The sequence below is a fragment of the Notolabrus celidotus genome, chromosome 18 (assembly GCF_009762535.1).
Source record: "Notolabrus celidotus isolate fNotCel1 chromosome 18, fNotCel1.pri, whole genome shotgun sequence".
NCBI lineage: Eukaryota > Metazoa > Chordata > Actinopteri > Labriformes > Labridae > Notolabrus > Notolabrus celidotus.
Window position 1 is genome coordinate 20,267,249 of NC_048289.1, and position 15,426 is coordinate 20,282,674.

General features: G+C 40.0%; 1 protein-coding gene across 1 annotated transcript; it reads right to left on the minus strand.

The window, feature by feature from the left end:
• Positions 1-501: 501 nt before the first annotated feature.
• On the minus strand, positions 502-12,401 carry anxa11b (annexin A11b). The gene is made up of 15 exons (XM_034707799.1): positions 12,158-12,401; positions 9,386-9,831; positions 8,865-8,902; positions 8,575-8,718; positions 8,389-8,476; positions 8,201-8,295; positions 7,955-8,068; positions 7,663-7,753; positions 4,951-5,030; positions 4,756-4,812; positions 4,565-4,658; positions 4,333-4,428; positions 2,108-2,166; positions 1,887-2,009; positions 502-1,799 (listed from the first exon to the last, which is right to left on the minus strand). The coding sequence occupies exons 2-15, from the start codon at positions 9,816-9,818 to the stop codon at positions 1,740-1,742; spliced, it is 1,572 nt and encodes a 523-aa protein (XP_034563690.1). The 5' UTR covers positions 9,819-9,831; positions 12,158-12,401; the 3' UTR covers positions 502-1,739.
• Positions 12,402-15,426: the final 3,025 nt, after the last annotated feature.

Here is a 15,426-nt window from a genome sequence, read left to right on the forward strand (position 1 = left end):
GCTGAGAGCTTTTTATTTTGAGTGTGTAGTGAGAAGGTGAAGACGGAGCGAGGCTGAGTGAAGTCATTTGTCCCCCTCTGAGGCTGCACTTTGAGGCCAGCCAGCACACACTCAAACACACACACACAATAAAAAGACTTTAGGACACCCGTGCCTCCAATGTGGACATTATTTATAGCCCGGGTAAAGCTCTCTGTGCCGTATCAGTGGAGCTTGCAGAGCAAACCTGGGCATTTTCTCCCCCTCACTCACATTATTCAGCACTGCTCACGCACACAGACATCACTTATATAAGCCACATTACTCGCACCTTTTCACAGAACGTGCAGCCTGTGATGCTGAGCATAGGGGGGGTTTGACTCAGTCGTAATCCAGACCAAGGTGGGGAAAATGAGGCTGCCTTTGAAGTGCAAATTGCTCATTGTGTGTCGGCTCAAAGCACAAAATCCACAGCCGATGTTTCATGCAAATCACATGATCTCATTGCACAATGACAATCCAGATATGCCAATTTTTTTTTATTGAAATGAGGAATGGCTGTTTGTTAGTCTCATGGACTGTCACATGGCATCAACTACAAAGAGGCGTCCATTTGATTACAACCTCTGTTATGTTACAAGGATGACTGCGAAGAAGAGTTAGTGCAAGAGATAATCACTTCGAATTTAAACTTTTTAAAGTCAGCAGAAAATAAACGACCACACAGACATCAGAGATGATACTTCATGTGAGCAAAGAGCCCTCTGCTGGCAGCAACATGCACAAACAGGCATGTTTCCACACAATGGAGGAAATGTAAACACAAAAGAGAAGGAGATATTTCATGACTGCATCCTTTACGAGGATGATTGCTGATTGTTTGTGAGATAAACCACAGTGAAAACATTACAGCAACCCTGACAAAAAAAGGCACAGTATGATACATCTTCACGCTTTGGCTTTGGAGCATACAGGACTAAAAGGCAACAAGATTCAGGAGCAGAAGTTTTGTCAAGCTGGCATGAGGAAAAATTTGCATAGACTTGCATACAGGCGTTAATGTCATAAAGATTTAGTTTGGTGTATCCAAAATGTTAGATTTGAGTGTGACATACAAGCAAAAAATTATAGTATCTGTTCTGCTTCAGTCAAATGTAGTTTAAACTTGTGTATTACATTTACAAAACTCTGCATATATTATTATTAACACTTACATGTTTGAAATGTTTGGCTAGGAGGTTATAATTCCCTAAGAAAGAAGAAAGAAACACTGCATGTATAAAGTTGTTTCCTTATTAAAAGTACTTTTTAAGTTTTATAAATTAGACCCTTCTTTTTCTTCATGTCTGTTTTTCCTATAACGTTGTGAGCTCTTAATATTTTTCATTCTTTAAAGTGAAGCACTTTGTTGTTGTTTTTAGCATCTAGCATTTAGCATCTAGCATAGTTAATGTCATTACACATAACACCCACTACTTTCTCAACATTTACCCACTACTGTTAAAGCTACCTACTGTGTCTTCAAAAAATATTGATGTATATATTTACTATTTGGCAATCATCTATTATCATACAGTAGCAACAAACAAACAAACAAAAAAAATCACAAGTCACTGAAGAGAATACAAAAGTGATTATAATGATTGACAGTCTGATGTTAAACAGCATGCATCACAGGTGATATAGGGTCCTATAACTTTGTTTCAGTGTGGACGTACATGGTGTCCTGATGAAGTGTTGGCTTCCCTTGTTGTTTTGTTTTAGTCGCTACCTCCGCACAGCTTCAGTAGCAGCTTCTTGTAATCCCCGGAGGTATCACCCTGATGAGCGAAGGAGCAAAATTATGATTTCAAAAACACAAAGAAAGAGCAGAAAGTAGGTGAAACTGTGGTTTTAGTAGGACTTACTGAGATGTGAGTGTACAGTGATTTCCCATAAGTCTGCACATACGCCTGTCTGATGTCCAACATGTCTCTCTCAGAGCGGGACACCATAATCCGGATAAGGGTTGTGTCCTTGGTCCCCGCTCCCTGTCAATACATCAGAATTGTGAAAAACTGCAGCAGTGAAATTTTTTCTCATCCGAACCTGTGTCAGTGCAGTACCAGTTTGAAAGCATTTGGTGTACCTGCATGGCTTTGTGGAGCCTTTCCGCAAAGTAGGCAGGGGTGTTCCTGATGCATTTCACTGGGGAGGGGAAAAGAGAGAGTGTCAACAAAATCAAGCCCCTTTCACACATGGCGACATACTCCCGAAATGTTCCCAAATTTGTCCTGGCTGGGCAGCATGTGTGAATCAAGCGACAACCTACAGTCTCAAGCAATGAAGCCCATGTGGAAGTGTTATAAACTGCAGTTCATCGAGAGTCCGCTTGAGGCTGGTGGCAGAAGCACCGGAAACCACATAGACACCAATTCAAAAAAGAAAATCTTTGCAGCATTAATAAACATGTTTACAGCCTGGTTCAAAAAACGGCTTGGCTCTACGTAGCTAATGTCACTATCAGCACACACTGTAGGGGGGTGAATTTTTTTCTAACGCGACCGTTCAGAAGGTATCAAGATTACGAGTTTTTGCCCAAATAAGGACATGACTGACTTGACTCCCAGTCGGGAACACATAGCTGTTGGCTAGGAGGCTCAAACTCCGCCCTTTACGTCACACTCTGCCTGGTTGAATTCCGCATTTCCAATATGGCTGCCGCCGTCGATTGGCTTCAAAACAGCGCTCAGGAACAGATGGGTGACGTCACAGATACTACGTCCATATTTTATACAGTCTATGGTGGAAAATCTGTCACCCCAACCTGTCAGAGCCCCCCCCCCTGACTGTGGAACAGCCTGTCAGAGGAAACCAGACTTGCAGAGTCAGTCCCTCATTTTATTTCACTACGCAAGACACACTTTTATCGTAATGCTTTTATTTTGTGAATTTATTTTAATCTTTAACATTTTACCTCTCTGCTTTTACTGTCTGTTTGCTTTTATTGCTTCTCTGCTTTTATTGTGTTTTTATTATTCATTTATTTATTACATGAGAAAACTCATCCCATGCTGACCTGCTGCCACATCTTTGTTTTGTCTTGTTTTGTTTTCTTGTTGTTGTTTTTTTGTGTGAAAACTATTAAATAAAAAGTATTTAAAAAAAAGAAAAGAAAAGTGCTGTACAAATGAAGGTATTATTATTATTATTATTATTTGTTTTTTTTCCTTCCAGCCTCTGAGGGAAAAGTCTGCAACATTCACTCTGCTCTATAAGCTTTACTGCTCGCCTCACTCTTCAGTAATTTTATCCACTTTTGTGTGCATTCAGAATTGTCCTTTCACATGTCATGTCCTTATGTAGCTTTTAGTCATTTTTAATCGTATGGTGCTATTTGTACTTTTCTTTTCTTCTCTTTTTGGTTTGTTTGTTTGTTTGTTTGTGTTTTGGTTTCTCCTCCACCTTCTTATTTTGATCTTATTTTACCCTATTTTATCTTGTTTAGTCTTGATCTTTTTAGGGAGCCTTTTTAACATCTGGCAAGGGACTATGGATGTAAACTAGCTTTTTGGCTAACTGGCATATTTTACAGAAGTGTTAATTAATATGTATGGTCCTTTTAAATAATAAATAAATAAAATAAATAAATGTTGTTGTGATATTAACACAAAAACAGTCACCATTGCAGAAGACACCTCCACCTTCTGCATTAGCAACCAAGCCCTGCCCCCTCGTTTACCCTAAACACAGCACGTCGAATCAGCTGAAAACATTTGAGACTGACATACATACCAAGAATAATAACTAGGTTAGAGACAGACGTCTTTCTCTGTTGTTAGTCATTTGTTCTATGCTGCTGCCTCTTCTAAGTTTGTTGCTTTGATTTAACATTTTTCTCTGCTCAATGTAAAGTTATTTAAGATCACCTGTACATGTTTCCTTTGATTGGTTGCCAATTTTTTTTTTAGGTGTGGCCTGTTTCAAATACCGTAGATGCATTGCTTATCTGTGACCTGGTTTTACATCGTCACACATCTTAATGGCACCAAAGCACAGTAACAATTTAATTTCTGTCTGACTCGGCTCAAATTCACAAAACATAAAATATATCAATGAATAAGTGTAATATGTTCACTATCTGATTTTAAAACACATCGTAAAAGTCGCTCCTTCAATCCATCTTTCGCTTTTCATCCATCATCAAGTATTTAGGTCAAACAGCAGCTTCTTGGCATCTGCAAGATCTTGTTGAACTCCTTCCAGGAAAGCTTTAACAAGTTATTCTGACATATACTTAAAGCTTCAACATGTGTTTGGAAAAACGCTTCACTTCGGTTAAGGTTTGGAAAAAGAGAGACCCAAACGACGTACCCACAGCCACCATGCCAGACTCCACATTTCCAGACATTTCCCTGCAGATGCTCTTCTCAATGTCTCTGCCGCACATCTGCTGGTACTCCTGGAAGACTGAAAAGGACAAGAATCACAGGAGATGTAGTTACAGTCATAATATTTGAATATGAACATGTGTTAAAAAATGTGACTTCTGGAGTTTTGATGGTGGGAAATCTTAAGAGGATGGATGTCTGTTGACTTTACACACCTGCTCTGAGGTGAGGCTTGCTGCGAGCACACAGGATAGCATTAAACTGAGACTCATCAGTCCCCACTTTGTTCTCCCCGGCTGCATACAGTTTCTGTCACACACACACACGTGATAAAAACACAACATGATCAGGCTTGTTTATCACTCTCAGAGAACGTTACAACGTCGAACCAACTTCAAACTGATACCTGAGCGTCCTGTTTGGCTAGGGCGATGTCTACGGTCTCCCTTTCGTCACGGTTTCCCTAGAGAGAGGGAGATGCGTTGCGCTCATTAGAAAACACAGAATGTGGGCGTGGGAGTGTGCAGGTGCTTCACTTTCACTGAAATATGTCGTGGTAGAGGTTTTGTTGTGAGCCAGGGGTGAAATATGTGGCAGATACCTGACTGAGAGAGACGAGGAGTCTGCGGAAGTGACCGGAGGTGTCGCTGGTGATCGCGTCCTCCAGTGTCTTCCCGTATTCTGCAAGGAAGGTTCAGCGTTTAAGGGAAAGACCTTCATTAGGGCCCGAGCACTGACACGCAGTGGCGGCGAAGGCCCTATTGAAACCTGTGAGATTTTTCTTTCTTTCTTTCTACCTACCCAAGTAAATTGCCTTTTTAGAGCCTGCAACATGCCCCAAAACTCACCAAAAGTTGCACATGCATCAGGATTGGCAAAAATTTTGATATTCTGATGGTCCCGTGCAAAAAGTCCCAAAAATGGCTCAATAGCGCCACCTTCCTTCCAGCAACACACCTCCTTAACACGGTTCAACCTACATGCATGACATTTTTTTCCTGTATCTATCAGGCCAAGACCTACAAAAAAGATTCCTAATGTCATAGTGAAATCCCAATAGGAAGTCGGCCATCTTTTTTTTTTTTTTTTTCAGTTTTTCGCCTGATTCGCAGGGGAACGTGTTTAAGCGATCTTAGTAGACACAGATCTAGTAGACACAGATCTAGTAGACACATTGAACATTCAAAATTATTAGAGGTATTCCGTTCAGACTAAAATTGTGGACATGGCAGATTTTCAGGCTGTGCATCAAATGCACATGTCTCGCTATAAACAGGAAATGGATTTTGGGGGACTTTAAAATGCCCCAAATCCCACCAAATCCAACACACTCATCAGGCCTGGTGAAAAAATTGAGTTTTTTTGGGCCTTGCAAAAAAAAAATCTCAAAAATGTGTTCACTAGCGCCCCCTAGAGTTTTCAAAAATGCCACCCCATAGAGATTATTTTGAGCTACATGCATGAAAATGAATACGCATATTCATGGCATCAGCCTCTTACACCCATATCCAAATCCCAACAGGAAGAGCGCCACCTAGCTTTGAAAATTCAAAACTTTTATAAACTTTCATATTTTTAAGATCTTAGCCTAGGGTTTTTCTCCAATTCAGTCCAAACAGGCTCATTCTATGGTAGACACATTGATGATTCCAAATTATTAGAGGCTTTCTGTTCAGGCTAAAATTGTGTGCATGGAAGACTTTCAAGTTTGGAGGTTTTCTTGGCAATCTGCCAAAAACTTAGCACCACCTAAGGGAAACAATCAGTACAAACTCTCAGCTCTTGCTTGGCTTATATCAGGCGGTGTATTACATGAGGCGGTGGCTGCAGGTGTGCGAGGGACCATCCATCGCCGCTTGCAGCTTTAATTTGCATTATATTTCCATTTACACTTTAGACGCAAGTTTCCCACAATGTAGGGCCTACGTACAAAGAACAGGGCGGTCACACCAACTACAGCCAGGACATAAACTTAGACATGCATTTTCCTGCTATTAAACACCAGGATTTTTGGTTTTCACTTAACAAAATAAAAGCTCTTTAAAAACTTAATTTTGAAGGATATTCATTTTTAAAAGAAGTGTCTTTATTTCTTACAAAAACTTGACCCAACAGGCAAGATCGACTCAAGGTTTGCTTCCTGGAGCAGACAAGGCCTGTCCTGCCTAGGGGATCTATATGTTAACGGTGTCTTTGCTAGTTTTTCCACAGTTGTGCTCCACATTCAACTTTCAACAGTCTGACTTGTTTAGATACTTTCAAATTCGTAATTTTGTTAAATCCAATTTGTCAGTATTCCCACTGGCTCTGGGTGCCGATCATCTTCTCCCAGTTGGTAACTTTTCAAAAAGGACATATTTCTTATATTTATGACCTTCTACTAACAATAACCCAACCTCCAACCCTGCATAAGATAAGGACTAGTTGGGAGACCGAACTGGACATCACCTTGACTAATGAGTGGTGGGACGATGCACTGCACGCAATAAATTCATCCTCCTCCTGTGCAAGACTGAGCTTCAATAAGTTTAAGGTTCTTCATAGGATCCATTATAGCGAGACCAGATTATCAAGGATTTACCTAAACCTTTCAGACAGTTGTGATAGGTGTTCTCAGGCACCAGCAGACCTGACTCATGTGTTCTGGTTGTGCCCAAGCTTAGTGGAGTACTGGAAGTACTTCTTTAATTTTACGTCAGAGGTACTACAGGTAACATTAGTCCCATCACCTCATATTACTATTTTTGGAATCCCTGAGGAAGGTACTAAAATAACTGCCAAACAAGTTAATGTCCTCTCCTTTGCTTCATTAATTGCCCGTGATCGGACTCTCCTTCTCTGGAAGAGCCATTCACCTCCTTAAAACACATCCTGGCTTCAGGATCTGCTATCATTTTTAAAATTGGAAAAGATCAAATACACCATTCGTGTTTCAACAGATAAATGTTACAGATGTTGGCAGCCTCTCATCCCTCACTTACAAAGAATGCAATATATTTAGCTGAACTAAAGTGTCATGGCAAGATGATTATATATGCTCACTAGTGATCTAGGAAGAACATGTTGATGCTTGATAACACGATGTCCTTCTTTGTTTGTTGATATTATTTGTCTCTGTATTATTATTATTTTTCTTTATTTTATTTTATTTTTTGTTAGGTGCACTCTCTGTTATTTACTTTGCATACATGTATACATTTGCTTGTCTCTGTTTGTCTTACTGCAGTTTTTTAAATGTTAAAATGAATAAAATTTGGTAAAAAAAAAAAAAAAACTTGACCCAAATATGTAAAATATCAAAACTCGGACCCACCAGATTTGTAGATTCTGTTGATTTCAAGAATCTCAGCATTCGAGCGGGATGAAAGAATCTCAATCAGACATGCTTCATCAGTTCCTGCACCCTGAAAAGAACACAGAATGCCATAGCAAGCTATTAAAGATACAAGTGCTCCAAACTGTAACACGTGTCTCAACTTGTCGGGCTTTCCCTTGCGTTTAGAGGATTTATTATGGCCTTATTTTCCCTTTACATGATGAGTCACACGATGCGGTTTGGACTACAAAACCAAAAATTACAGCAGACAACAACTCAAGCTTCCAACCTTTATAGCCTCTCTGAGCTCAGAGGCATCAAAGTGTGAGGGGCTCATCATCATCGCGAGAACCAGCTTCTCAAAGTTTCCAGTCAGCTCTGACTTCAGATCGTGGACTAAATCCTTGGGAGAGGAAAAAATGTAGAAAAACAACAACCATGATGACAGCGTGGAAATAGCTGCTATGTGGATCAATGAGAGGCAGCAGATGCGAATAGGATTTGAAAGTAGCATGTAGAATGTTAGAAAACACACCTTTCCATAGGTTGTTTTGTAGCCTGCTACCATTGGAACCCTCTGCTTGTTGCTGCGACTTCCAAGGAGTTCGATAATGGCACTTTCATCAGTGCCTATGTAGAGAACAGGATGAAGATGATCAACAATGTAAAGTGACAACACTTTGGAGGGGTGTAAACAAGTTTGAATGAACTCCATCTACTAACCAAAACCCTTCATGGCTTTCCGAAGAACTTCAACATCTCTCAGTGGATCAGCCCCTGGGAAATCTTTAATTGTTCCTCTGAAACCTTTCTAGAATAAAACAAAACACAAACATATGAGGAAAAAAAAAACATGCTCATAAAGGTGTGTTTCGCAAAGATTCTGGTGTGAAGAGAAATCCTTCTTACAGGAATAGCAGGTGCCTGAGGGTGGGATGGCACTCCGCTTCCATATCCAGGCATGGAGGGATTAGTGGCGGGGGCTCCGGGGTAGCTTGGCATGGGCTGGCCTGGAGCGGGGCCCCCAGGGTATCCCTGCTGAGCCCCTCCTGGCTGCAGAAAGAGAGACAGCTGTAAGTATAAATATCAGGGCGGCAAACTTGTGAGTGGGACTGATGAGGATAAGGTGATTTAGCTTGAGTTGGTTCACATGTTATCAGTGAGATAGGAATACAGAGTTGATAAAAAAAGTTAGGTACCGCTCCGTAGCCGCCTGGTGCTGCACCCCAGCCTCCAGCTGCGAAGAAAAGATCAACATAATACTTAGAATGTAATTCTTTCAAAGAGCAAAACTTCTCCTTAGTCGTGATTTTTTCATAGTTATGCTGCTATAGGCTTAGACTTCTGGAGGACTTTATCTGTTGAGCTCCGGTCTCCTGCATTCATATCCCATTTATACATTTAGCTCACTATTTCTGCCTCTGTGTCACTTCCTGAGCCCATACTGTAACAGCAGATGGCTATCTACTAGTCACTCTGGTCTTGCCAGAGGTTTCTGTCCGTTATAAGGAAGTTTTGCCTTCCAGTGTTGCCAAGTACGTGTTCACTCAAAGATAAATGTTGGGCGTGTCTGAGTTTTCTGTAAAGTGTCATGAGATAACTGATGTTGCTGCTACACAAACAAAACTCCATGGTTTGATAGTTGTTTTAAATAAATTGACTATATATTTTTTTGCAGGGGTTACACATGTTTTCCAAAGGATATGACTTGGAGCCTCACCTGCTGGCTGCTGGGAGGGATATCCACCTGCTCCAGACTGTGCTGGGTATCCTCCTGCTCCAGACTGTGCTGGGTATCCTCCTGCTCCAGACTGTGCTGGGTATCCTCCTGCCTGAGGAGGGAAGCCTCCAGGTTGTGCAGGGTAGCCACCCGCCTGGGGAGGGAAGCCCCCTGCTGCTGGTGGGTAACCGCCAGCTGCAGGAGGGAACCCACCAGCCTGGGGTGGGTAACCTCCGGCCTGTGGGGGGTATCCGCCTGCCTGTGGGGGGTAGCCGCCCGCTGCTGGAGGGTAGCCGCCGGCTGCTGGTGGGTATCCGCCGCCTGCTGGAGGGTAGCCTCCTGCCTGGGGTGGATATGCACCGGGTTGAGGGGGGTAGCCCCCTGCCTGGGGTGGGTATCCGCCCGACTGTGGAGGGTATCCTGGGTAGCTCATTTTTTATTAGAACCTGGAGGAGACATGGAGGTGTTGCTTGTTATCTTCATGTATGAGGACTCTTTTTAAACCTAAAGGTGCATTTCGACCAAGAGTTACGGGGTCTTTTAGCCCCCAGAACTACTTTCCCCTGAACTAAAAGGTTCCTGTGCCCCCATTGTTGTCTGTGTTTCGACCTGGGTAGATTGTGCAAATCAGGCCTGTGACGCATGGAGAAAAAAATTATATTAAATTATATTTTTAAATCTTAATAGAAAACTAAACTAGTATGCATTTCCAGGAACTCCCTCTGTGTTTCAACAACTGTGTTAACTCTACAAACACTGTAACGTTCAACCGAAAGTTCCAGGACCTTCGAAAAGTACTACCCCCTTCAACCTTCAATTTAGTAAATTCCTGGTTTATTCCCGTTTATTCCCATGGAAAGTTTCCAACTCTTTCCGGGATTTTGCAACCCTATTCTCCACCTGTAGTCTGCTCATATATCTTACATTGCACATTTACATCATATTACAGATTCATAGTTTTTCTTCATCCGTCTACTTTGCTCAATCTCCATGTTTCTTCAAATCAAGTCAATCCCGGATTTGCTTCTTTAAATAGTAACACAACTATTTGGTCCTGTGTGTAAAACATAGATTTATTCCACCCAACGTTTTAGTAGTGACAACGCTTTCCTAGTGGCTTTTACTGTGGCTAATAAACAATAAAGCGTGTCAATGAAAAAGACAAAACACCCCAATAAAACAATTAAACCCCCAACCCACAACTGCTGCAAGTTAATGAATGAGCTGCAACCTGAGACAAGAAATTCCCTTAGGTTTCTTGCAGATGACTTCATGTTCATAGTGATTACACTTACTTCCCTCTATCATGGGACAATGACTCTTAGTGGTCATAGTTATATGTCACAATATGTTCTTGTATATCTTAAGTTGCTCTTGTTGGAATGATGACACTGTTGAGAAAATAGTGTGCATTGCCATATCTGAATGAAGTGCTAATTACAGCTGCAGGCATGTATGGCAGTAATAATGACAAAAAATCTTGCTTTATTTACATGGAAACTACAAACAGGGGAAACTCAATGTCAACAGGCAACTGAATACTACAAATACGTCACTGTTTGCTTTGTAAACACAACCTTATGTGAGGTAGTCTACTTAGCCCTCAGGGATTAGTGATATTTCAGAGGCAGAAACTGTCTTTTTTCAGGCTAATTAGTTAAGTTTTGGTGAATAAAAATTAAGTGTATCTTAGACTTTTTCTGAATTTTGTTGATAAGTTGTGACATTTTTTGAGCTGATGCAAACACACTGTGTCAAAGGTGAAGGGCGTTTGTGTGTCTTTGACATTCCTCTCAGTTTCCAGCCTTCTTCGCTGGACCCTAGGAAACACTCATGAGGCGTTCAGGTGTTATCGTAATTTATCAACTTTTCCACGTAACCACAAATTAACGGCAACATGGTGGGATTAAAAATGAAAGGTGAAAATCAGAATTGATTTATACAACTAAATAAGTGAATAAAAGGCACTAATTTGGGATTTTGTTGGTTATTTTCTTTAATTGTATTCAATAAGATTTATTCATGTACTTCTACTGATACTATGCTAGTCTTCCCAGCAAATCCATAACCAATAGATGATGTACTGTGCACATTTCCACACTTTGTGGCACATTACAGAGCGAGTTTGTACACATTTAACTGCGTACAGTGTGGTCCCTTAATCTGTAGGAAGCAGCAGACCCTCTAATCTGGCTTTAAACATCTTGAGCCCGTGTTTTCTCAACTCGAGTGCTAGCTCTAATGCTGCAATGTGCTATTTTCTTAAGTATACATACACTAAGAAGGCCAGAGTAAGAAGTCGAGTTGTATATTTATATATGTATATATTAGAAAGCCAATCTACTGTTTAATTTTGTACCATTACCTTCCTTGCATCCAAGAGCTTGTACTCACCCTGCGGTCCGTTAACGTTACATAACACTACAGAAGGAAGTACGTTAGGTTACTACGAAACATTCAGCATCCAATCCGAACATTTACTCACACTGTTAACATGTCAAAATAAGAAGTCAGTAACCAATTTTAATCTTTTAAACATCATTTGAGTCTTACGTGTTGTGCTGTTATATATCCTTGCCGTTAAACAGCTCCGTACTGGGGCTGTCTGTTTAATTGGGCGAGGCTAATTTCCTACATTCCGCAAGCAGAGGAGTAATCCAGTAAACATCTTATTTTTTGGAACACTTGTATGAACTTTTCGTCGCCTATAACGCCATTAGTGATATTATAGGGATACGTGCTTTACAAAAGAGGAAGATGTTGGGTACTTACTTGTAAGTCGAGTACTTCAGATCCAGGAAGAGGCAGGCAGAGGGAAGCAGAGAGAGTAGCCCGGAGGTGGGTGGGTCCTCAACATTGTTTCCGTCCTGCAGTCAAAATAACCTTTACTCGGTTATTATGAGCAGACAGAGGAAAGGAGAGGGTGATGTTGACTCAGCGGGCTGTGGTGATGTGTTACTTTCACCACAGGGGACACTGGTGTACTATCTGTCTGCAGTGATTGCATTCGTTTCTATGGTTATATATACAGCCACAACAACAGTCTAATAATCCACTTTATTTGTAGAGCACATTTAAAAAACACAAGGTACCTCATGAGACCCAGAAGAAAAAAGGTTTTAATATTAATATTTTCTCTAGATCAAATCAAATCAAATCAAATCAACTTTATTTGTATAGCACTTTACACACAACACAATTGATCCAAAGTGCTTTAAAACGGAAAATGAGGAAAAGTGAAAATTACATTGTTTTACAAAAAAAAGCTCTTTTCAAATTAGATGCCAGCAACCTCTTTCAGAAAAGTTCACAACAAAACACTGGAAAATTAGTGTAATTCTGCATTCGAACTTATACCACCAGATACCGCCTTGTACTACCACCTTATACCACCCTATACCACCCTATACCCCTTTCTACCAGCCTATGCCACTTATACCACCCTATACCACCTCCCTATACCACTTGACACCACCCTGTACCACTTTATACCACCTCCCTATACCACCTTATACCACCCTATACCACCTTATACCACCCTATACCACCCTATACCACTTTATACTACCCTATACCACTTTATACACCCCTATACCACCTATACCACCCTATACCAACTTATACCACCAAATACCACCCTATACCAATTTATACCACCCTATATCACCCTATACCAATTTATACCACCTTATACCACCCTATTCCAACTTATACCACCTTATACCACCCTATACCAACTTATACCACCTTATTAACTGTTGTCATGTTTTCTGAAATGTTGATGTGTTTTACTCTCTAGGGCCACCACAGTTATCAGCTATCAAATGATAATTAAAATGCTTAAAATGTATTTACTGTGAAATTTTCCTAATTTTTAACATGTTTATAATTTGTTCTAGAATCCTTATTTTACATGTCTGATACAGATATGACAGGTATAAGTTATAGCATTGAATGTAAAATGTAAAATCTAAAGTATAGGTCTAGGCCTATTAGTGTCCCTTTACTGCTCAGCATTGCCCATAAACCAGATAGAGAGAACTGTAACTAATCTAAATGCCACATTCAAAATAAGGTGATAGTTAACTTTAGTAGCTGTTTCTGAAATGTAAGAGAATTATTTTAGTATCAACAACAAACACAAGATGGCAGCAGACTGCTTGACAGGCAGTGAAATCATTCTCAGTAACACTTTGTGGCTTGGATTAGTCTTTTACAGAGCACTATAAATTTGGTGTTTAAAAAAAGATGATTTCTTTGACATTTTGTGGTTCAATTTCACTGATATGTTGAAGGAATAGTCACTCTGATACAGAAAACGTGTTTCTCAGTATCATTACAACTTAAAACATGAGTGGGGCACAGATTTTTCATGCCCTGCCCTACTGTAAATAAAGTCAAAATAAGGAAAGAATTTTCCTAAAAGCTCCGAAAGCTAAGTTGAGGAAAAGACAAGTTTTGTGGCGATTTGACTGTATGTGTTTTTTCTCCTCTTTCTTTCTACTTTTACAATTACAAGTGATAATGTGCACCCCCATCATTTCCATTGCAGTATTTCTCAATTGCCAAAACACTAAACCCTATTGTCTGAACAAAATTCCTTTTGCCTGAACCCATGTATTAAATCAGTCACTCTTTTGACAAAACCATAAGCACTTTTCACCTGTTAGACACAACTTGCAAACACATTCTCACTCACTAAAACACATGTTGCACTGTGATGCACTTGTGTTGCATAATGGTAAGCACAGGCAGCAAAAGTTCAACACATTTGAAGCACAGGCGTCACAGCTTAAACACAACCACTCAAAATGGATCACAATCGCAATGGCTTTCAGTTAAATGTAGGATCCAGTTTAAAATTCTTGTTGTTGTGTACAGAGTGCTCAATGGTCAGGCTCCTGTCTACATTAGGGAGCTGCTGAAGCCTTATAACTCTAGCAGGACTCTGAGGTCCTCTGATCAGGATTTATTGGTGTGTCTTGTACCAGGTTAAAAACTAAAGGAGACTGTGCTTTCCAGGTTGTTGGTCCTAAACTCTGGAACAGTCTCCCTCTGGAGATGAGAACTGTGGACACTGTTGACAGGTTTAAAAAGCAGTTGAAGACCTATCTGTTTAGACTTGCCTTAGTTTAATCTGTCTGTTTTTATGTATTTGCAATTGCTGTTATGCTTTTAATGTTTTTCTATTGTTGTTGTTGTAAAGCATCTTGTGACCTCTGTTCACTTACTTACTTACTTTACTTGTGGCTAATGATGTGAGGAAACCAATATAAGCCAGTTCAGAGAGCACTGGTTGTTGAAGGTTGTACAATGGACAGAAATAATCTGAGGCAGAGGAAGAGTGTGTAAGAGGTGGTTGAGGAGGAAGAGGGGAGTGAAATCAAGAAATCCGAGCTACTGTGATAGACCATGTTCTTCTCCTTTTATTTGTGTTGTATATATATATATATATATGCAAAATTCATTTTCAGAACAATAAGCATTATTTCTACAGCTTCATGGGCATTATGTTTTCAATTATTTGATATAGTGTGTAATGACTGCTCAGTATTGTTTTTAATTTTGATTGACTTGGGGTATGATCTGACAACATTGTTTGGTTTTGCAGGAAGAGTCAGAGGTTCGGTGAATGTAGTTTGAAAATTGGGTTTCAGATAAGATAAGATATACTTTATTTGTCCCCCATTGGAGGAAATTCTTTTGTTACAGCAGCTTACAACACGGGACAGGGGAATACAACAATGTACTAACATAGTTAAAAAAAATATAATAACAATAATAATAGTAATGACAAAGGTAAAGTATAATAAAATAAAATAAGATAAAATAAAATCGAATAAAATAAAATAAAATACAGTAAAATGAAATAAAATATGGCAACTATCACAGATGTATACACACTATGTACACATGTTTTATGCTTATAGTGTTAAGAAAAGCGTGGTGGATGTCAAGAAATGTATTTTAGCAATTGAGAAATACTGTAATGAGGATAGTTTATATCGTGTTGAAATGACTGTTCAGTGTAACATAAGCAG

Excerpts from the sequence above, each read along its gene's own strand:
- anxa11b (XM_034707799.1), bottom strand. The coding sequence starts at position 9,818 with ATGAGCTACCCAGGATACCCTCCACAGTCGGGCGGATACCCACCCCAG. Across the intron at positions 8,477-8,574 it reads CTCAGGCACCTGCTATTCCT|AAAGGTTTCAGAGGAACAAT; the intron begins GTAAGAAGGATT and ends GTTTTATTCTAG. Across the intron at positions 5,031-7,662 it reads CAACAGAATCTACAAATCTG|AATACGGGAAGACACTGGAG; the intron begins GTGGGTCCGAGT and ends CCTTCCTTGCAG.